The sequence below is a fragment of the Camelus dromedarius genome, chromosome 10 (assembly GCF_036321535.1).
Source record: "Camelus dromedarius isolate mCamDro1 chromosome 10, mCamDro1.pat, whole genome shotgun sequence".
In the NCBI taxonomy this organism is placed as follows: domain Eukaryota; kingdom Metazoa; phylum Chordata; class Mammalia; order Artiodactyla; family Camelidae; genus Camelus; species Camelus dromedarius.
This window is the reverse complement of record NC_087445.1, coordinates 75,393,471-75,415,375: the sequence shown is the minus strand read 5'-3', so window position 1 is coordinate 75,415,375 and position 21,905 is coordinate 75,393,471. Positions and strand designations below refer to the sequence as shown.

At 44.3% G+C, this 21,905-nt stretch overlaps 1 protein-coding gene across 3 annotated transcripts; it reads right to left on the bottom strand.

Annotated features, from left to right (window-relative positions):
* Nucleotides 1-208: 208 nt before the first annotated feature.
* GTF3C4 (general transcription factor IIIC subunit 4) lies at nucleotides 209-21,849 on the bottom strand. 3 transcript variants are annotated; one of them, XR_010382833.1, is made up of 6 exons: nucleotides 21,181-21,656; nucleotides 13,479-15,305; nucleotides 10,942-11,072; nucleotides 8,130-8,218; nucleotides 5,705-6,743; nucleotides 837-5,351 (listed from the first exon to the last, which is right to left on the bottom strand). XR_010382833.1 is itself a non-coding variant. In XM_064490642.1 (5 exons), the coding sequence occupies exons 2-5, from the start codon at nucleotides 15,225-15,227 to the stop codon at nucleotides 6,679-6,681; spliced, it is 2,034 nt and encodes a 677-aa protein (XP_064346712.1). In that variant the 5' UTR covers nucleotides 15,228-15,305; nucleotides 21,758-21,849; the 3' UTR covers nucleotides 209-6,678. The 3 variants fall into 3 exon arrangements, 2 of the variants coding, with proteins under 2 accessions (XP_064346712.1, XP_010973702.1); XM_064490642.1 differs by lacking the exon at nucleotides 21,181-21,656 and adding an exon at nucleotides 21,758-21,849 and having other exon boundaries at nucleotides 209-6,743; XM_010975400.3 differs by having other exon boundaries at nucleotides 209-6,743.
* Between the last annotated feature and the right edge of the window lie 56 nt (nucleotides 21,850-21,905).

Below are 21,905 nucleotides of genomic sequence, written 5' to 3'. Positions count from 1 at the left end.
GTAGTATGGCCATTTTAACAGTATTAATTCTTCCAATCCAAGAACATGGGTTATCTTTCCATTTCTTTAAGTCATCTTTCACTTCCTTAATATTTCGTAGTTTTCCACATGTATGTCTTTCACCTCCTTGGTCAGATTTATTCCTTTTACTTTTTTGGATGTAATTTTTAAAATTAGGGACTGTTTCTTTGCTTTCTTCTTCTGATATTTCATTGTTAAAGAAGCACAACCGACTTCTGTATGTTAGCTTGCCTCCTTCCTCGCTGAGTTCGTTCATCAGCTCTAGTAGTTTCCACGCGGAGGCTAGGGTTTCCATACATAGCACCGTGTCATCTGTATACAGTGACAATTTTACCTCTTCTCTTCCAACTTTGGTCCCTTTTATTTCCTTATTTTTTCCTACTATTTTATGGTGAACCGTTAATAATTTTGTGTCCTGTTTGTTGTTTGTTTAGCTTTTCTGATTGTTCCTGGCAGGAGGATTTGTCTGAATTACAGGTTTATTGCTGAAGTATGTAAGTTGCACTCAGCACTTCATTTACGTCCTCACCAGATACTACTGACCTGACCCTGTTAAGGATGTGCACTCTAACAGCCGACTGAAGCTGTCACTTCCCCCCACAGCCCTCACACTTTTTCTGGAATAAACCACTGAGGGCACACTTTACTGCTGCTGAGGCCTTTGCTAGTGGCCGTCTCCCTCTCACACACAGTTCTCTCCCTTCTCCTCTGCCAGCGCCTGGGTTGATACCCACCTTTGCTGGTGCTGGTCAGGATGAAAAGGTTTCTAAGTTTTGCTACAAACCATGTGAACTTGATAAAATATGCACATGATATACAAATAATTCAGTCATTTATTTATTTTGAATAAAAAAGTGGCCAAGATAACAATACTAGTGGCTCTGCATACAAAACACAACATAATTGAGGTTACTCCACATTTACAAAACTGCCATTATGTACAGCACCGGATATTCACAGCAGCTTGAATAGACTAAGTACTAGAATCATAAGAGCAATTGAGGGGGATCCAAAATGGGAAAAAGCTAAAAACCAATGATCTTTCATTAACTGGAAAACTGGCCAACCAGCCAACTGGTAAAGAAAGAGGATCTGCTACCTTTTTCTTTAGTAATAATTGAAATAGGGTCACCCCACAGAGTGGTATCTGACAAACACCCTCCAAAACTTCCATTTCGTTTTCTCAATAGTCTTTCCCACTTCAAACTTTCCCCAGAAAACTCTGCCCTCATATCAGATAAAAAGCTCAGGACACTGGCTTTTCTTCAGGGAAAGGTCAGCTGGTGCTAAGGATACAGCATGGTCTGCTTCAAGCCCAGGAAAGAATTCCGCCCTCTCTGGTCATCAGTTCTTTGCAGTTTTGAACACCCTGGGAAGCGTGAACCATGCTTCCTCTTCGAGGTGGCGGGAAGTTACTCATTCTCTGTATCGAGAGCACCTACTCTGTGCAAGGCACTTGACATTAGGTGCTGCAGGAACTACCAAGACGAGACCGACAGTTCCTGCCCTCGAGGAGCTTACAATCTAATAATGAATGCTACGTACATATGTACAATGCGGAGAAGCGGCTGATTCTTCCAGATGGGGGCGTTCCAAGCAAAACGTGCTATTATTCTTAAAGTTTTTTTTTTCATTTAAACACAGAAAGTCTAACACACCACCTTATCAGATGGTAAGAATTAAAAAACCATCTCCTCTCTGTAACCTTAAGTTTTTAGATGCCTGTTCTTTTTATTTCAGAAAATGTCATATGTAAACAAACACATAATTTGAAGCCAAGCACAGAGATTAGCACAGGCATTGGGTAAACAAAATATATCACCATACACAACACAGACTTATTTTTCTATATAGTCTTATTTCTGTGTACACGAGGTTGATTTTCACTTTCCTTTCATACACTGAAGTACAAATCTGAGTCAAAGTCTTTAAAAAGACATAATTCATTTTTTTTGCATTTAATTCTGCGTTAGTACCAAAACCAAACAAAACACCCTAAACCTCACCAGTTTGTTAGCCACACGTCAGACTGATGAAAGTCTGAAATGCTCCCAAGCCATTACCACTACCTCTAACACCATCCAATGTAACCATGTCACAGGATTTTTTCTTCATGAAGCATGATTTCATGATTGTGAAGTAAGCAAATTTTTACCTTAGAAGTAACTGTAAGATTTAGAGTTCTGAAATTCAGTTCTCCCCGACTCATTTGCAGTATTTCAACCAGACAGCCTTTGTCACATCAGTTTGCAAGTATCATCCCCCTCTTTCAGCTCCTCCCAGCACCCTCTAGCAAACCGTGTAATACTGTGCTAAATACACTCCCCTCAGATTGTAGACCTCAGTCTCCCCTACAGAACAGTTGTAACTTCAAGAAAAGGCAAGGTAAGAAAAGCTAAATCACCTTATCAGATAAAGAAGTTGGGGGAGAAACATTCATATACCCAAATTTAATTTCTTTACAGGACATCTTTATAAACAGTCACTCCCCTGCTAAATGTATTTCCAAAGCAAGTTTTCAGAAACAGCCGTCTTAAACCATACATGCAGACGGGAGGCTGCATCCTATTTACCAGACTCAGACTAGCCAGTGAGTCCTCGCGTTCACAGCCTCTGCAACACCCTGCTGTTCATCAGGACAGTGACGCTACAGCGAGAGAGATCTTCAGAAACAACTCTGCAAATCTGACTTAATACAAGGGCAGTCAAACCGCACGTGCTCCAAGATCAGTTTGAATACCAGCTATGTTAGCAAATGTGAAGATCTTAACTCCAAAAACCTCTTTTAGCGTCAAGAAAGAGCAGTTCAAAGCTTAGTAACTGTGAGACTTGAGACCTGGTCTGAAACTCTGCTTGAGCTGGCAACTGATATTTCCACTAATAGCTTAAGTAAAAACACTCACTTCAGTTAGAACCTTTAGAGGCATTTTTACAACCCGACAACCCTGAGGGGAGGAGCCAGACCCTCGAGAGGCTGTGAGGTCAGCAGTGCTGAACTCCACCCCACAGGGAGGGGGCGGCGCGCGAGGCCGCGGCCACACTCGGCCGCAGGCACCTGCAGACGGGCAGCCCGTGCCGGGCTACCGACCAGGCTATGTGCTGTTTGTGCCGCCCGATCCCAGAAAGAAAAAGGGCGCAACCTGTCTTTACCTTAAAAAATCCAGGCCTGCCGACTTCGAATATACCAGAGTTTTTGCTCGTCAGGAATAACCAGCTCGGGGCGCGGGGTAGGTGGTAGCGAGGGGCTGAAATCTAGCAAACTCCACCCAAAGTTCAGCCTGGAGCTGTTGAGCTCTCTGACAAGGAAATCAGAATTCAGAATTTTGAAGAAAACCAGATAGTTGACCAAGTTGTTAACAATCGACAGTATTTCCTCTAGGAAGAAAAAGCTACTGCTTAACAGTTTCCTCTAGGAAGGGAGGCCCACTATGCTATTTAGACTTTAGAAATTTGGTCACCAACCTAGTTTTCTTTCAAACATTAAATCTGCTAGCTTGGAAGGCGTCCCAGCAGAGCTGAGAGAACTGCAGGGATGGAGATGGAGAGGCGTCTCCTGGAAGGAGAAGCAAGGGAGTGAGGTCAGGAACAGAGGATGGAGGGACCCCGTGGGAATCGGACAGTGACGGTAACTCCCGGTTTCATTTCAGGAGCTGTGGCAACTCCCCGAACCCTGATGCAGCACACACGCTGCCAGGGCCGCAGATGCCCCGTAAAACCAGCTGTGTTCCTCCTGACAAGACCAACTGGCCTTGATTTCTTTCGCATCTTACCTGGCACCATTACAATGACAACAGATACATTTCAATATTTAATTATCACCCTTTAACATTCTTTTAACCTAATTAACCAGTGACGCTCTCTACTCACAGAACTAACCCACACGCTCCAATGTGAATGTTCTCAGAACTCCTTAGAGGGAGAGGCAGAAAACTGTCACGCTCAGCCGCGAGCTCTGCCGGGGGTTCTAGTAACTTCTGACACTGAAAAATAATGGGTAGTTGTGGCAGGTAAAACAGTAGGCAGAGGCTGCCTGAAGTCTGGGCAGTGGACACATGAGGATTTCATCATGAATATCAAGCGTAACAAGCTATCAACTTCTGATCTAGAATAGTAGGAACAAATTAACCCTAGACAGAGAAGATGTGATGCAGGTGTGGATATCAGACTCCCAAAATGCAACAGTGTCGTAGCTTCAAAGGTCTAGTGGTATAGGACCTGCGCTCCTGCGCCTTAATGCAGAGTGGTGACATCACTTCTGCCACCTCTCCTGTTCCCGTGGAGACAGTGACAGCGGAAATAAACCTGAAAGCCCCTAAACAGGTCAGGCAGGTGTTAGGAAGGTGCAGAGGATACGTACAGGAAGTGTAAACCAGGACAGGCAACTGGTCTGAAGCTTCTGGTGTCACTCCCCCCTTCAAGGTTTCACAGGTCAGCACGCTGTCACCAGGTATGCTGACCCTTAGTGACAGTCAGAACTGTGTTTGTGATGCTACCATTAACTGAAAACCTCCCGTGCTCACAGGCCCATGGGTTAACCGCCAGAGTGGGGGGTACGGGGGAAGGGAGTGAGGGCTCCAACTCCATGTGGGGAAATCTGGGCTGAGGCAGGTGTTGGCTGGATTTCAGAGTCTGAAGAACGCCAGGGGGCCCAGCCCCATGCAGAGAGAAGCCATGTTCTAGTAGAACAGTTGCCATGTTTGTTCCTACACAGACATACAAAAGAATTTGGGAGATCCTTTTTAGTTAACTCCTGAGAGTCAAATTTTCTCCCAAAATGCATAACTGCTTTAAATAAAAACTTAATGTAAGTTTTAAGTGGCAGCGGCAAAAAATCCCCTCATAAGAACAAATCAACTACTACCTCTGATTAGGAATAAAGAAACAAGTGAACCTAAGCATGCCAGGACTATGAAAACTGCAGTAAGTCCTTGACGTGATTGCAATCTTCACTGTCATATTTATGATAAAGTGAAACAGGTCTTGGCACGAGCGACCACAGCTGCACCACTCTCTGAGTTGTGTTATTCATGATCTTAATGCTGCCTGGTTCTCCTCCTTGACAATCAACTTAACACGCTAGACCTGGATAAACATGATCCTTGAAATTACCACAAAAATGAAAAAGATAAGCAGAAGACTCAGCAAGTACAGAATTAAACACAGGGGACACAAACAAAAAATTGAGAAACAAAAGACATTTCAAACCAGACTGGAAGTGCCTCTTAAGGGCTCCTGTCTCCAGCCCACGGGACAGAGCGGGGATGAGCACTACAGGCCTGCTGCGTCCTGCAAATGACAGCGTTTCTCAAGTGAGGACAGAGGACCTTTCACTAAGGATACAAAAATAAAAGCAGTAGTAAGTGTTAGAATAAAGGCAAAATAGTGTGTAGTATGAGCTAGAATTTCACATTTTGTATTTCCCATCCAACTTTCCAGAAATATGCACCCTTTAAGATGCGTGCATTGCAGCCCTGGTAATTAGCACCAATCCCTAGGATACTTATTTTAAAAATCCAACAACACTGTAGCTCCAGAATGTCTATTTTTAATTCCAGGTTTTAAGACCAATTAATGCCTAGTATCTCCTCTTAACAGCCCACAGAAAAATACCTGTATTATAAATATCAAGGACCTTTGCAGAGAGAAGGAATCTCCAGGCTCTGGTCAACAGAGCTGCACACACCTGCCGCACCAGAGCTCAAGTGTCTGCACGTCTGAGTGGTCCGTCTCTTTCTGGAAGTCTCTAGATAGATCCTGTGCACACTATATGGGATATAAATGAAACGTCTGGAAATGTCAACATTAAAAATACTAAGTGTTTTAATTTAATACTAAAAGGAGAAAATATTCTTTTTCCTCTATGTACAAATCTCTCCCAGTCATCACAGTTAAGTCTGAAGCAGGGATGAGATGCAGGTGGACTGGAATACTTGACATCCTCATGCACATAAAGGAGCCGGAGGCAGGAGATCTGATGACATGGCAGAGATCGTTAAAAATGAGTCGCAATTGTTAACCTGTAAGAGTCACCTGATCTTTTGACACATTAAAACCAACTCTAGTCTTGGCTTCAACCTCTTAAAAATATGTAGTTTCAAGAAAATGTTTTCAATATCCATGAAAAACAGGAATTGGCAGGATGCAGATCTGTGCCTATTTGTTGAGAACAAAATATCCGACACTTTTAGTATCTGCTGGAACACCGAATGCCACGTACCAGGTCACGGAAGCTCTCTGGAGCCACAAGGCAGTTCTAGACCAAGGCCGGGATTAAAGCCTAACTCAGCCCAGGCGGGCCCTTACCCACACTCCCTAGAAGAGGTTGTCCTCTCTGAGAAATGAAAGGGCATGCGTTTTGTTCAATCCGCTTCAAGACACTTGAAAAATAAGTGTTCCTCACTGAGTAAGGAGTGGGGAGTTAATGTTCATCTCAAAATGACTTAAAATCTCCATACTCCGTCATTTTAAAGATATCCTTTAGTCTCTGGAGATGGAGACTGCACTTCAGCAGGGAGTTCCCAGGGCCCCATTTACAGTCACGAAGAGCACCTCTCCTGCTGTGAAGGCCGGGCTTCCTCCTGTGCACCCGGGCCCTCCCGGCTGGAGGGCATCTTTTATACAGAGCGTGTGCCCTTCCCGTCTTCCCGTCACTGACATTCAGAAGACAGGAGAATCACAGAAGGGGCAGGGGCTTTGCAGCAATCTCTTAATCCAGTCAGGATCTGCAAAAGTAAGATAATTAGTATTAAGTGTTAACTTCAGAAAAGACAGTCGAATGGGATGAGCCCTAGATGGACCAGTGCCAAGAGGTGGGCATCTGGTCCCAGCTCTGTGTCCCTGGACACAGCACCTCACTGCAACACTGTAAACGAGGCTTTAAAGAAAGGACTATACTTTGTTCTGGGAGTGTATCTATCATACATGGTTAATGTTAAAATACTCATAAAATTACAGTAACACTTTTAAAATGTGTTATTTTGAAGAAGGAAAAACCTGGCAACACTGTGTCAACACCTCTTCCCGCTCTGAAAGCCCCCTCCGGCTGCGGACGCTCCGCTCACTGCTTAGAGCTCTGCAGCTCTCCCAGACCCTCGTTCTCCCCAGAAGCTCTATGTGGCTCAGCTCAAAGTCAGTCAGCGTGTCTTTTTCTTAAATTTGTTTTAATTTTCTCCTGATTTCCTGTCTAAACAGTATACCAGCGCTCAATTGCAAGGAGTGCTTAGAAGTTCCCTAAAATTTGTTTCAAAATAATCCAGTAAGAGAAGGGAAGGCCGGAGGACTACAGATGAAACATGAGAGGTCATCAGTTGGAAATTTCCGAAGTTAAACGATGGGTACGTAAGAGTTTCCTATACTCTTTTCTCTACTTTTATGGTTGTATTTTCCATAATAAAGAGTTAGAACACAAGCTGCTAATATACCTCCTTCTCAGAATTAGAGCGCTTCGGCCAGTTTAGAGCAAAAATCAATAAAGGTGTAGTTTACATGGAATGTTTGGTTTTACTTGAGAACACGTATTACCCCCAAATGTACATAACTGTCACACTGTGTCTGTTCGCTGATCTGGTGAGTGTAACGTTAATGAACCTCAGGTCATAAACGGACATTCATGGAACTATTTAAACCACTAATCCCCTGCTCGTGTCTACAATCTTATTCCCAGCTACTCACTTCAGAAATGTGGGCTTTGACGCTGGGGCTATCAGGGAGAGAACACTGACCAACAGAAAAACACCACCCCCATGTCTCCTGGAAGAAAGACTGCAGGTGCGACCCCATCGCTGTGTCGGCAGTGCCGCCTTTGGATACGCTACCATCTGCAGAGTTTTCATTCAAATACGACCTATATATGTCATCTAAAACAAGCTGACTTTTTTTGAATGGATAATTTGCTTGCAGTGACAAAACAATAAACTGCAGCCCAACTTACATACCAAAATGCTGTGTGTACGCTAACACGACATATTCCAATGGTCATTTTTTACTTAGTTGTGGCTTCAAAATACAGTATAGAGCAGGATGGACCTGCCCACCATCCCCGATGGCACAGTAAGCAGCACGGAGCCCGCGGACGCAAGCTCACCTGCCCGAGGTGGGAAAGCACTCACCTTCCGGCGCCGGGTGGCGGGCGATGCTGTCATGCAGCAAACACCTTCTGTATATCAAACTCTGGCAGGACTGGTAGGTTAAAAAGCACCTGAAAGTGGACGGAGTGCATCGTCAGTCCCACCCGTGGGGCAGCGGCACCGCGCCGGGGGGCTCACCACAGGCGGCTGTCCTAAGCCCGCAAGTTAACGAAGTAGAGGGCAAAACCAGCTCACAAGTTCATGGCCACGATGTCTCCCTCTGAACACCAAGGCGGCCAGACCCACACCAGCCCACACTTAGTAGAAGTGTCTGTCTTGGGCTCCTGAACCAAGAGGCACAAAACTTCTCATCCAGTCACTGCAGCTCCTTTTTTGCCGCCATGTTTGCAGCACTGGGAAAGAATTTAGTCTGTCTGTATCTCATTGTGCTTTGAATTTTTGATATGTTAAAAAAAACCTGATTTTGTATTATACCGGAAATTATTCTTGTTAGCGATTTTTGAGATTAGGCACTATCTTTAAGAATCTACAGTGGGGAAAACCTGACAGATATAGAAGACAAAATTAATGGTGCAAAAAAAGAAGAGCCATGAACCAAAGTGCACAGATTCCCTTCCACCCAGTGACCACGCACTGAGCAGCTTCCAGGAGCAGACAAGTGAGGGAAGGTGGAGCAGTGAGATGGCCGACAGCTCACCTGGCTTCTGCGGGAAGGTTTTCCGAAAGGTAAGTGTTTAAGTTGAGCAACTAAGGAGTGAAAAATATGAAGAGGAAGGGAGGTTGGGGGAAGAAATTCCAAGTAGGTTTACCTTGAGCACAGACCTGGGTGCACAGGAAGGACGGTAATGTCTGAGTGAGGGCAAGCACCCACCCTCATCTGGGGACTCCGGCACTAACTTCAATCAGCAAAAATTAAAATAATTTTTGTGAAAAAAGCCAGCTGAGAGACAACAATGTGTAGCAGTTACACATACAAAATCTGGAGCCAGAATGCCTGGTTCTCAGCTCTGCCACATCCCCCTGTGTGACTTTGGACAAATTACTGGACTTTCCCAGGCCCCAGTTTCCTCATCTGTAAAGATGGAAACAATCACAGTGCCCCACATGTGGCTGTTGTGAGGACACAGTAACTCAGAATGTGTGTACTGCTCAGAATAGTGCCTGGCACACTGGCAGTGCCAAACAGTGCTGGTTGTTAGAAACTTGTTTCCTGTCCTCCCCTTTAAAAAAAAAGTCTGAACAAATTAGAAAAAGTATAAGAACACAATAAAGATTGGAAAGAATCCAAATATCCATCAATAAGGGAGTAAATAATGGAACATCCGTACAACGGAAAACTCTAAAGCTGCTAAGAACGGGATCTATGCACTGATGTGGGAAATGGCCACAACACTTTGATAAAAGAATTGGCAAGTTGTCAAGATAGTTATTTGTAGCCCAATCCTGTTTCTGTTAAAAATAAATTTAAAAAATTTACTGAGTGCCTACTATGTACCAGGCAATGTTCTAGAAAGAGCCATGAAAAAAACCACAAAACTCCCTGCCTTCGTGAAGCTTTCTATTCCAGAGGGAGGAGAAAAAACAGAAAGTAAAAAAATCAACGGTGGTAACTGCTGAGGAGGAAAATAAAGCAAGGGAGAGGGAAGAAGACTACGGGGGGAGGGGGGAGGGGGCTGTCGTCAGGTGGTGCCATTTTAAGTCGCATGGCCAGGAAGGCCTAACTGATAAAGGGACACTTGAGGAAGCCATGTGGACACCTGCTGGACGAGCAGTCCGGGCAGAGAGAACTGCCAGTGCAGAGGCCCGGGGTGGGAGGGGTGCCTCGTGTACCTGAGGGGCAATGAGGCCAGTGCACCCCGAGTGAAGTTAGCAAGATGCAGAAATTCATATGAGGTCAGAGAAGGGACGGGGGCCAGGCTGGGTGGTCTGAAAGGATTTTAGCTTCTGCTCATCAGAAATGGGCAGCCACTGGAGTTCTGAGCAGAGGGGTGACGTGAGCTGACAATTTTGGCCCTGCTTAGAACAGGCTGGAGGGGGAAGGAAAGACACAGGAAGGTGGGCTGGGAGACAACTGTAATGATCTGGGCAAGAGACGACGGTGCCCTGGGCCAAGGGTGGAGGGAGTGAGAAACGTCTGGATTCAAGTCTGAAATGCCTATTAAACTTCTAAACGGAGAAACTGAGCAGGTACTTAAATATGAAGTCTGGACTGAGGGGGAGAGATTCGGGTTGAAGTGGCACGTTTAAGTTCCCAGTGTACAGAGGATATGCGACAGCCGGGGGAGAGTGCTGCCAGAAGAGAAACAGGTCCAGACATGGACATCTAGGAGACAGGGGCCAGGACGCCAGGTGATAAGCGAGCTTTGAGGGGGAGGAGCCCGTGCCAAACGCAGCCCACAGGCCATATAATGAGGTGGCCTCAAGGTTCCCTCTTAAAGTGAGACCCGGGGGGAGAAGGAGGAAAGACCTCCACCTTTTGTTACAAAGTTAAGCCAAACAAAGTACATAAGCACTTCCCATTCTATTAACTTTAACAGGTATTGCTTTGGTAATAATGATTTTTAAAAATTTAATGCTACTTTAGAGCAAAACAGTATTATCAAAATAAAGAAAGAAATCCCTACATATGTTACACAGTAAAAAAAAAAAACCCTTTCTTTAAAGGGTATCCTACTTCAGTCAAACTGACCACAAGAAAAAACAACAAGCTCACACCGGGTTTGATAGCAGCAGCTTCTCTCCCACCTAACGGCACGGGCAACATCGATTTCAGATGAATACTTCACGGTGGTCTGTGCTGCGTGAAAGTGACGAAGGAGCAAAAGCAGCTTACCGGAGCCAAATGTGGCCGTTGGAGCAGACTGCCTGCTTGCGATCTGTGAACGGCAAGATCTCTTTACACAAACTACAGTGCTCGGGGAACGTCTGCTTGTTCATCTTCTTTGAGATGTGTCCGATCAGCACCTAGTAACACAGGGCAGTCAGCAATGTTTCGTGGTGAGCACAGGGCTTCCGGATACAAAAGAGAAGTGGGACACTATGCAGTATCTTACACAAGACCGGAGCCCTGCTCCTCCACTTAGGCCCATCGCGGAGTCTGGAAAGTAAAAAAGCTAGACCATCACGTTGTGTCAACTGGGCAAGTAAAAGCAAATAAATTCATCCAGGCACCTCGTGAACTATCCCCACTAAAGGAAAAACTGTTCTGGAAACCCAAATCTTATTACTTGCCTTTAGTTGCTCCTGAAATAAGGACTTCAGAGTTCTGTTAGAAGACAAAGGACACTTAGCTACACTTAATGATGTTCTGACTTTCAGAGAGAAAAGCATAACCTCTTAGGCAAAATATCATGTGAAATACTAACTTCGTAGAACTACAGAAATGTCTACTCTTTAAGAAGGGTTTACAAAGTAAAAAGATCATCAGGATTGAAAAATAATAATTTCCTCTTCTGATGGCCCAAAGACCCGTGACCAACCCAGTTTTGGCCTGCAACCTGAGACCCACCGACCCTGCGGCAGGACCCTCTGTGGGAGGGGGAGGCGGGTGGGGCGCGCTCTAGGCCTTGGCCTGACTTCAGCTTTGTTTCCTCCTCTGCTTTGCTTACTAGGGTTGCACCACTTTAATAACGGAAGTCTGAAAACTCCAATCTGCTTCATTATTTTGCTGGAAAAAACCTTTCCCACTCTATCACTGGGAGGCGTGGGAAGCACTGATCCTCAAGAGCCTCCTCATCTCACTAGCAGGTAATGTCCTTCAGTTTTAACCCATTTACACTTCAGCTCTCGTGGAAGAACTCGAGTCTACCGTCACTAAAATGGGTTCACTGAAGTTCTGAAGGGTATCAGTAGCGCAGAAGTGTGTCTTACCTACTCTGCATGTAATTTACAAACTTCAAACCCATTCACTTTTGGCCTTTTTTGGCCTTGAGAATTCTAATTTATGGTCCTTTACAGCAGGGACAACCAAAGTACTAGGTTCGAAAAGATTCATTTAAGGCACACAGTGGGATTTTAAAACATGAAACGTGTTGTTTTCAATCAAAACTCAGTTGCTGCAGATGGGCAGAGTACAATCTTTCCTTCTTTAAATCGGCTCTGGTGGAACCAAGAACTATGCTAAACATAGCTTTCCATGCTCATGTCGCACCTGGGCAATTATTCTAAATCATTACCAACCAACTGCCATTACAAATTTCCTAAAATGCTAATATTTCAGGCTTATGATATCCCTGCTGGGGCCTATGAAACAGTGATAACCAGAAAACTCTTCCAAACAATTTAGATCACAATGAAACAATTTATAAAAGTTGACTTTCAAAGATGAAAAATCAGTTATATAAACAGTACATCTTAACTACTCTTGAGATTATTGCAAATACATCCTTAGGCGATAATTTTAGGGGTGTATGTACATATACATACATACACACACACTTTCCAACAAGAAAATACAAGGGGTTTGTAAACAGTTTAACATTAGACATGAAGATCTGTGAATTTATGGCTTTCAGTTAATATGTTAAATAAGACTGTCAGCAGTGAGAGTGTCTATCTTCAGAATAAAAAGGACCACGGGTGTCCGTGGTTTTAAGTATTTTAGTATACAGGCTGTTCCCTGAAACACAGTTCTTCAGGGTTTTAGATGCTGTTAGCTCAGGATCCCTGATTAATAAGCCTGGATAACCTGGTGAGGTACACAAAGTTACACGGTTTCTTTCCTACAGGAATTCCCGGAACCCTTAAAGGATGATGCACACTGGGAACCTTTAAGAGGAGTATGGAGTACGTGGTATTCCTCCATGTGTGGAGCCCTAGTGTTCTATCAGGGACCTGAATTCTGTGAAACACGTTTTGGGTAACACTGTAAGATTGTTCTAACATCAAAATAACGGTTACACCTAGTTTCTGCAAAAATACCACAAATAATCATGTTTACTTTACATGCCCTTCTAGACTAAATCAGACGACCTCCTCAAGTCTTTCCAAATAGAACAGTCCCTGCCAGGGTCCTCCTGCCCTCCAGAGGCGGGGGGCACACCACACTGCCCCTGTGGTGACTGCCCCATCACAACCTACTCTGCTAAACGCAGCCTCCTGGAGCTCATCCATGGCCCGGAAACCTCCCGAACCTTGCATATCAATCAAAGCCTTAGTGGAGAGTAAGAATGAAATATTCTTTGTGTGATACGCGTATGTCCTCTGCATTAATCCATGTTTCCTATTTATTCTCCTGCACCTCGTGCCAATTAATTACCTAAAAAAAGGTCAAAGAAGTTGTTGAGCTTTACAAATTAAATTTAGGCCATTCCTTTCTCATGAAGAAAGCAGTCTTCTCACAGTTTCAGTGTTTTGTTAACAAACACCTACCCGAGCTGTTCTGTCATCATACTCTTCGTCAGACATTAAAAAGTTACAGAGGCCCCTGGTGGGGATGCTGGTGTTTTCTGTGATCCAGGTGTGCAGGTACACTTCTCCTAAGACTCGCTTCATGTGCTCCCGGGTCAAGTGCATCTCCACAGCTTCGATTTTCCCCTGGATCTCAAGGAGTTTCTCTTCCATTGGCTCTCGGCCTCCAATATCTCCAGACTGAGTGAGTGAGTCATCTGTGGGGTCCTCTGGGTCACCTTCCCTGCTCCTCTCCTGAAGGCCTTGCTTAGCCGCCTGTCTGGAGGAAGTGCCTTCTTCTTGCTGTTCATCGTCAGCATTGCCCATCCCGGGTGAGTCAACTAGTAAGATTTTTGAGTCCTCGTTTGTGGGTTTCCACAAGGCTTCTGAAGGGGTTTTCTGCATTGACTGATACAAAATCCTCAGGAGGAAGAGTTTGAAACGCCAATAATAGGTGGCCCCACTGCTTTCAATCTTTTTTTCCAAAGCTTCTTGTAAAAATTGAGGGATATGCTTGTCTCTTAAAATCTTCCAGCGTACTAGGTCTATTAAATCTACCTGCCTAAAGAGATTCTGAACTGAGGATTCCAGAAGCTGAGCCGCTGCCTCTTCAAAGGTTTTCAGAGTAACGAACTGAACCTGGTAGTTTTTGTTAACGGGATGGAGGCCATTGACCATGCCCTCGGTTGTAATGACGGCCAGGTACGCGCCGCAGGGGCTCACTGCTATCCCGTGTGTCCTCACCGAGCCGAACACATCTGAGAGTTTAATCAACTGGTGCTCAAACTTCAACGCGACGTCTGTGAAGATGGGAATCAGCTGCCTCACCTTGCCATCACTGGAACAAGTATACACCGTTCCATTCTGCTTGTCCGCCGTCATGGAGACGATGGGCAGCGAGTGAAGGCCTGTGACGTGAGAATTGTGAACATTCAGACCTGCTTTGGAGATCAGAAGAAGACACCAGAACACATAGGATCCTCTGGCAGCCACCACTAAGCTGCAACTACACTTCTGGTAAGGGTGGTACAATGGGACACACTTGATGCTGTGCACTGGCAACTGGTCCATTTCTTTCCACAAGACGACAGGCTGCCTCAGAGTGAAGTAGCCTTTAACGGCTTTGAGGTTGACAGGGAGAATTTTCACGGGCCCAAAAGCACTCCCCACAATGAGGCCGCTCATCTTCCGGTTGTTGTGCTCGTACTCCCACCAAAACAGGACACTAGGAGAGTTGATTCCCGACTCAATCGTGTTGCAGGAAGAGATAGATTCCTTTCCTACAAACGGGAGCTGAAACTGCCACACGGCGATGTTCCCGTTCTCAAAGAGGACGGCCAGGAGCACGCTGCCCACGTCGCGGCACTCATTGTTGTGCTTGACCTGCTGAGTGGTACAGATGCCCGACCACTCCATTCTGACTGGTGTCTGCATGCTGTGCCTCCTCTGAAACTCAGCAAAGTCCCCGAGATTCCCTTCTGGGGCCTCACTTTTAGAGAGTCTGTAACTGGTCTCATAAAGACGTTCTCCGTAAATCTCAGTCAGATCGACCAGCTGGACCCACTGCAGTCTGTTGAGGTTTGCCTGGATGGTCAGGCGATTGTCCATGGTCAGTGCTGCCAAGAGGCACCTGCCGTTGGCATCACAACCCATGGGGGACCAGCTGGTGTATTTGAATCCTCTCATTGGTGGCAACGCCTTCCCCTCAGGGTTGAACACCCTATCCAACATGAAAGTCTGACTGACTGTGGGGTCTTTGGAGGTGGCAAATTTCTCCTTACACTCAGCAACTTCTGTTTTTGGGCCCACCTGAAAATAAGGGAGACAACAACTATCAGATAAATATTTCATTCTAAGAGGAATGTATTTACATTGCTCAGGGTGAATTAACTGACTCATGTTAACATACACAGTAATTTTACATCAATTCTGTTAATTTTGGTATGACATGCATTTAAAAGGTCAAGAATTGGAGGGAGGCTACAGCTCAGTGGTAGAGCGTGTGCTTAGCACGCATGAGGTCCTGGGTTCAACCCCCAGTCACTCTATTTAAGTAAATAAACAAATAAACCTAATTACCTCCCTGTTGAAAAAACCAAAATAAACAAAATAATTTTTTTAAAAAAGATCAAGAGCATGTCTAAAACCAAATGAGCATTTACTCAGAAAATGGCAATTTTTTTAAGGGTCAGAATAAATGTCGCCGTTACTCATGGCCTGGTTCCTGTGTTCTTTTCAGAACTGACATAAGGAGGAGCAACGATGGACACGCACTGGATTCTGAAGAGTCAGAGCATTCTGCTGAACCACTCACAAAACAATACAGGACTTAAGAGGTCATGAAAAAACGTAAACCTGTATGTGTCTTTGATAAAATTAGATGTGCAGATTTTTAACAGTATCTTTGCAATACCAATGCCAGCTTTGAGTTTTCTATCTGAAATTTCATTTACAAAGATGCCGGGAGCCAAGTCCCACTGATTCTACAGGATAATGTTCACTCTCAGTAGACTACTTGCTCTTCCCTGAACATTCCCACAGCCTTCCTGGCTCCCTTGTGTAAAATGCTCTCTTTCTTCCTATCTGAATCCCATCCATCCTTCCAGGTCAAACTCCATGAGGCCTTCTGAGATCATGCTAGCTTTCATTCATCTCTCCCTCCTCCAGGTTCATAACATACATCAGCAGCGCTATTTGTTTAGTGTCTAGCTGTACGATGGTGAGCTTTTTAAGAAGATTTTAAAGGGCCGTTAAAGACGGAGGAAGAAATAAATGACCAAAAGAAAGTGATTCAGGGCCATAAGAAAATATCCAGGAAGGCTAAAGTCAGAAAAGAGCAGGGGGTCAATTAAAATACGATTTCTGTTCTGGTGGAAGCAGGAAGAAGAAAGGATTTGATCCACTGTCTGTAGAGAAACGGGTAACAGAGAGAGAAAGCAGAATCTTTCGACTCCTTTTTAGTGTCAATCTTCCTTTACATAGAGGCTGATCTTCAAACTGGAAAGGGTAGAATAAACATGATTAAAAAGGAATTAAATCCTAAGATATATACAGCTATAATAAAGTCATTTTAAGTGAGTTTAAGTCCCCAAGCCCAGAGGAATTCCACTCCAGGATACAGAAAGAACCATTACATTCCTTGATAAAGCTTGGACAACCAGGAATGTGTCAGAAAACCAGAGTGCAACAAATAGTCAACTGCTAGATCACAGAATAAACAAGCATATAAAATGAAAGGTAGCTATAAAGTCCGACAAATGAATTAGAATACTTTTTCTAACGTGTGTTAAACAGACCATCCGTCCCCTAAACTGTCCGTTGAAAGAGTTCTGTAACCAAATAAATTTTGGAAATGCTATATATTATACATTATTCCCCTTTCAAGAGTTAGAGCCAGGGAACTACTGTAGAGGCTTACATCAGAGTTATCCTTACAGTTATACTTGAAGAGTTAACTTATTTTTTAAAAATAGAACCTTTTTTTGGGGGGGGGGTCATCTTTTATTATCCTAAATAATATTCTGGAAGTGGTGTCTTAAGCAGTATATCGATTTTATTTTTTTTATTTTTTATTTTTTTAACATTTTTTATTGATTTATAATCATTTTACAATGTTGTGTCAAATTCCAGTGTTCAGCACAATAGTATATCGATTTTAGAAAGGCATTTAAGGTGGTCTCTTGGACATGATGGAGAAATACAACCTGGAAATTCCAATTAAATAGAGGTGTTGCTGCCTAGCCTGTTAACAAAACAATACTAATCAAAGCCCAGAGCTTTGTATGTGTAGATAAAATTTGACTGAAAATCTGTGTTATGATGCCAGACTGCCTGGGTTCAAACTCTGGCTCTATCACACTCTAGCTCTGTGACCCTGAGCAAACTGTTTAAACCTTCTGGGTTTTAATTTCCTAATTTATCAAGGGAATAATAATACATGTCTCATAGAAGTAGGAAGGTTAATTAAGTCAATATATGTAAAGCATATATTAATAAACACTCAATAAATGTTAGCTATGATGACAATTATTAATACTCTCTGAGGATTAGGTAAATGTTAATGAGACCTAATAAAAATATGTACAATGCAGGATAGACAGGAATTAAGTTGTCCACCAAATGAAGGGTAGATATAAAACTGTTCACCAAATCCTATAATGCTGTAAACTAAGCAATACTCCTCAGACTGGGATAATCCTCTACAATGAAAGCTTCTACAGAACTGGATGTCAACTTACAGAATGTGTAACCCCAAACAGCAGCATAGGATGAAATGAAGCTCACGCCCTGTCCTACTCATTGCAGGACGAATCCTTGATAGGATGGAGAGCAGCGTGGATGTCGACCAGTAGGGAAAATCCTTAGGGTTTGTGCAGTAATTTCTAGTATCTTAGGTAGTTTGAATTACCCTACTGCACCTCACCCCACCTCTCCATATCACAAAACTAGTTAACAAATCAAAACAAGAACTCAGATGTCCAGGGAGCACACTAGTGAGTTCAGCTCCCAGAGGCCAGCCCCCAGCCAATCATTTAATTATGCACTATCCTGTTTCCAGCTGGCCACTACTACAACTAATAGCTATGAACTGAGTGAGCACCTAATATATAAAAACTCATTTGAAGTTATTAGACAGTAAGCTTCTTTAGGCCAGGAATATGATTCCAAAGACAGGCAATAGTTATTTAACTTAATGTAGCAGATGGAGTTAATATTGCTAACGTTCCTAACAATTGACACAAATAAAATCAGTTATGCATATATTATTAGAATTTCTAACTGTATACAATTATATGATTCACTAAGTCAGCAGTCCAATGGGAAGAGAAATTGCAACGTATTCTTAAATCACCACTTTACTGCTATTCAGATTTATATCATTCACCTTTATATCATAACCTCAGTACCCTGAACAGTAACTTGCAAGTAACATAATATTTGAATTATTATTTAACTGTGTATTTTTCTTAAAAAATTCATAATCTAAATAACAATCATGGAGCAAAAGCTTCAAAGAGATTTAACATCTAGCATTCTCGTAGCTGTATGCACTAAAACTGTGATCTAGGTGGCAGACTGTCCATGTTTTGTGTTAGAGCAAAGGCAAGCTGGACAGTACCGAGTGGAACTAAATCCCTAGGGATTGTCAATGGGCAGTGACATCAAACTACAGATACAGACTTCTTTACATTCCTACCATTACTCCAGTTTTCTCCCACAGAGGCCTCTTTTATAATTGCAGGGACAACTCAGCATTCACTCACCAGGCAGAGTTAGTTTAATAAGACCGCTAACTGATTGATGGTTTGTGTGAGGCAAATACCAAAGAACAGTACAGAAGGGGAAGATGCCACTACTTAATTTCAGGAAAGCCGTCAATTATTAGAGGAATATATAAAGATTTCCTACTACTCATTTGCCAGTTGTGGAACCAATGACAGAGTCAAATTTTTATCAGAATACAGTACAACAGATATCTTTACATTCATAGCCACAGCATTACTCCAGACCCCCTCCTTCATACTTGTATGACTATTTTTAACTCGAGCATTTAGGGCTGCCAGGAACTGTACTAAGCCACTAAACGTGTGTACATGTGTATAGGTATGTACACAGGTATGTACACATATAAGTACATGTGTTTAACTTATGCTTCCAAAAATTCTCATCAAGAGATTTTTTTATCCTCTATTTATAGAATTTATTATCGTCCTTTTAAAAATAGGCCTATCTTGCTATCTGTTGCCAAAGCGCAATCTCTTAACCCTGTTTTATATTGACTCCAACAATCATGTTCTTGCCTCTAGTGCAGCCAGATTCATACTCCTGACCCATACATACCAGGTCAGTCCGTGTTTAGGATACTGTAACAGCACTTTAGGGCTTCCGAGATTGAAGCCAGCCGTGTCAGACTGACCTTCAAAGTTCCCAAATCGGCCTCACCTTCCTTTCTCTGACTCTCTAGAAGAGACTCACCTGTTGATCCATCATTATTTACACAAAATAACAGCAGGTTAACGTTCCTGACTTACATGTATGTGCATGAGATGAGCATCCCACTCCTGCCATATGGATGACCCTTTCCTCCCTTCCTCTTACAACCCAAATCTGACCTTTTCTTAGGTCTGCTGCAGAGTCACCACCAAATAACCTTACCTGATAAAAAACACCACCTCACTATTCCTTTCTTTCTTTAAATTCTCTCTGCTACAGTATTAAATCTTTACTATATCGAGATACACTTAAAATGTTCTCTAGCTGATGTGTAATACGAACATCCTTAGCAGCAGTAAGTTCCTTTCCAGCAGAGGATAGACCTTTTAAAGCCCCTTTGTTCTGCCTCCCTCCTCGAGTGTTTCTCAGTTTCATAGCATTACCAACATCTAGCCATCTGATTTGTTTTTACTTGAATCAAATTGTTCACATCTTGTCCAAGATCTTAGAGGGCGCAGGTCAAACCAGTTTATCAATGATCTAACTCAACATCAAATTGTCAGTTTAAAACGTGAATAAGTATGCTAAAAAGTGGTGTGGGTTCCTTGCACCCTACCCACAGTTAATAATCCATATTTTAAATGGCTGTGCAGAGTAAGAGTTTTTTTTTTAACTTCACTTTCACAGACACGTTCTCTGTACACAGATACATATCTTTACAGTGCTTATCACTACCTGATATTACATTGTTATTTGCTCGTGACTTGCCGAAAGAATGCAAGCTTCATGAGGACAAGGACTTTGTTTTGTACAATGCTTTATTTCCAGAACCTAGGTTGGTGCCTGGCTGACAACAAAGTGGTATTCAAATATGTGTTGAAAGAATGAATATACCCTTTGATAGTCACACAGATGCATACCGATCTACAAAGGAAATTTTAAGTGAAGTTTTTACACATTTAAACCACTAGAATGAACACTACAACTTACTACTCAAAAGAATTTGAAAATGGCGATAATAAAACAATAAAACTTTAAGAACCCTAAAGTTCTGAAGGCAAACTTCGCTAATATGAAGCTGAAAGCACTAAATCTACATGGAGATCTTGGGCTTAAAGTTTAAGAACTGCACTTACTTCCAGAGGCTTTACTTTTCATTCTACAAAGATTTTTAGTTATTGAAGAAAAACTGGAGTACTAACCCGGACCTCCAGTATTTATCCGTCTGCCCAAGATGAGAAGCAAGGACCATTCAATTAAAAAGTTTTTGTTAAGACAACGGAAAGGACCAATTTTTCTTTTTCAAAGTATAAGAAGCGCAAGAAGAGGGCACATCACGGTAAACAAAGCCAGCCAAGGGCCTCGGGGAGCAAGCCCCAGACAATAGGAGCAACGGCAGAGGCAGGTCTGGGGTTGGGTCAACAGTGGGTGGAGCCTCAGAAAGCACCAAGGCAACAAATCTGCGCCAGCAGCCAGCTAGACGCCGGGGCGAAGGAAGAACCTGGCTCCGAGAGGGACCTCCCGAAATATATGTGTGTCAGGGCTGGTGATCTGGGAAACTGCGCACAAACGGCTAGAAGGTTTTTTGTTTGTTTTTTAAGCTACGGCGACCCTAACCACTTAGCTCTAAGCGCCGGGCGCGAGGAGGGGGAATCCCCGAACTAGGCGTGGGTCGGGATTCCCCAGGGACCTGTGACGCGGCCCCGGGAGTGACGAGAGACCCCGGGGCTGAAGCCCAGGGCTGACTTACTTTGAGGAGGCAGCTGTTGAGAGGCGCGGGCACCGACGTGCGGTGGATAACCAGGTCCTGGCCCGGGTTGTGCACGTCGCAGATGAGCTCCAGCACAGCGATGCTGCGGGCCGTGGACACGGACACGCGGTGGTCCTCGGACCACGCCAGCGGCTCCAGGCCGCTCACCGCATACTGCAGCTTCACGGCCGGCTCCCGCCGAGTCACCAGGAGGCGGAACGCGGCGCTGGGCCCCGGGGCCGCGTCCACCGCTGGCTCCTTCCCGCCCCCCTCGCCCTCCTCCTCCTCGGGCGGAGCAGGCCGGCTGGCCGCGGGCCCCACCCGGGCCTTGTCGGACGTATTCATCTCTCCTCAGACGCAAAGGACGGATCCGCGGGCGGGCTAATGCCGTGTCGCGGTCCCGTTGCCGCCTCCGGTACCGCGGCAGCGGGACCCCAGCGCCCTCCGCGGCGGTTTTCTCCCCTCAGGCCCGGAGCGCCGCCGAGCCAGGAAGGACCCCGCTGTTGCTAGGCGACCCAGCTCTGCCAGGTGGCCAAGGCACTGCCTGTTAAAAAAAAAAAAAACAACAAAAACGCACCTCCTCCGCGGGCGGGAAGGAAATAAGTGGGCGAGGGGCAGGGAGACCGAGCGCCAAGCCCCTTTAGGCGTCTCCCAGGGCGACCAAAGTGCTGAGGAAACAGTAAACCGACGGCAAACCAGGAAACGTCGGTTAAGTGGGGGCACGT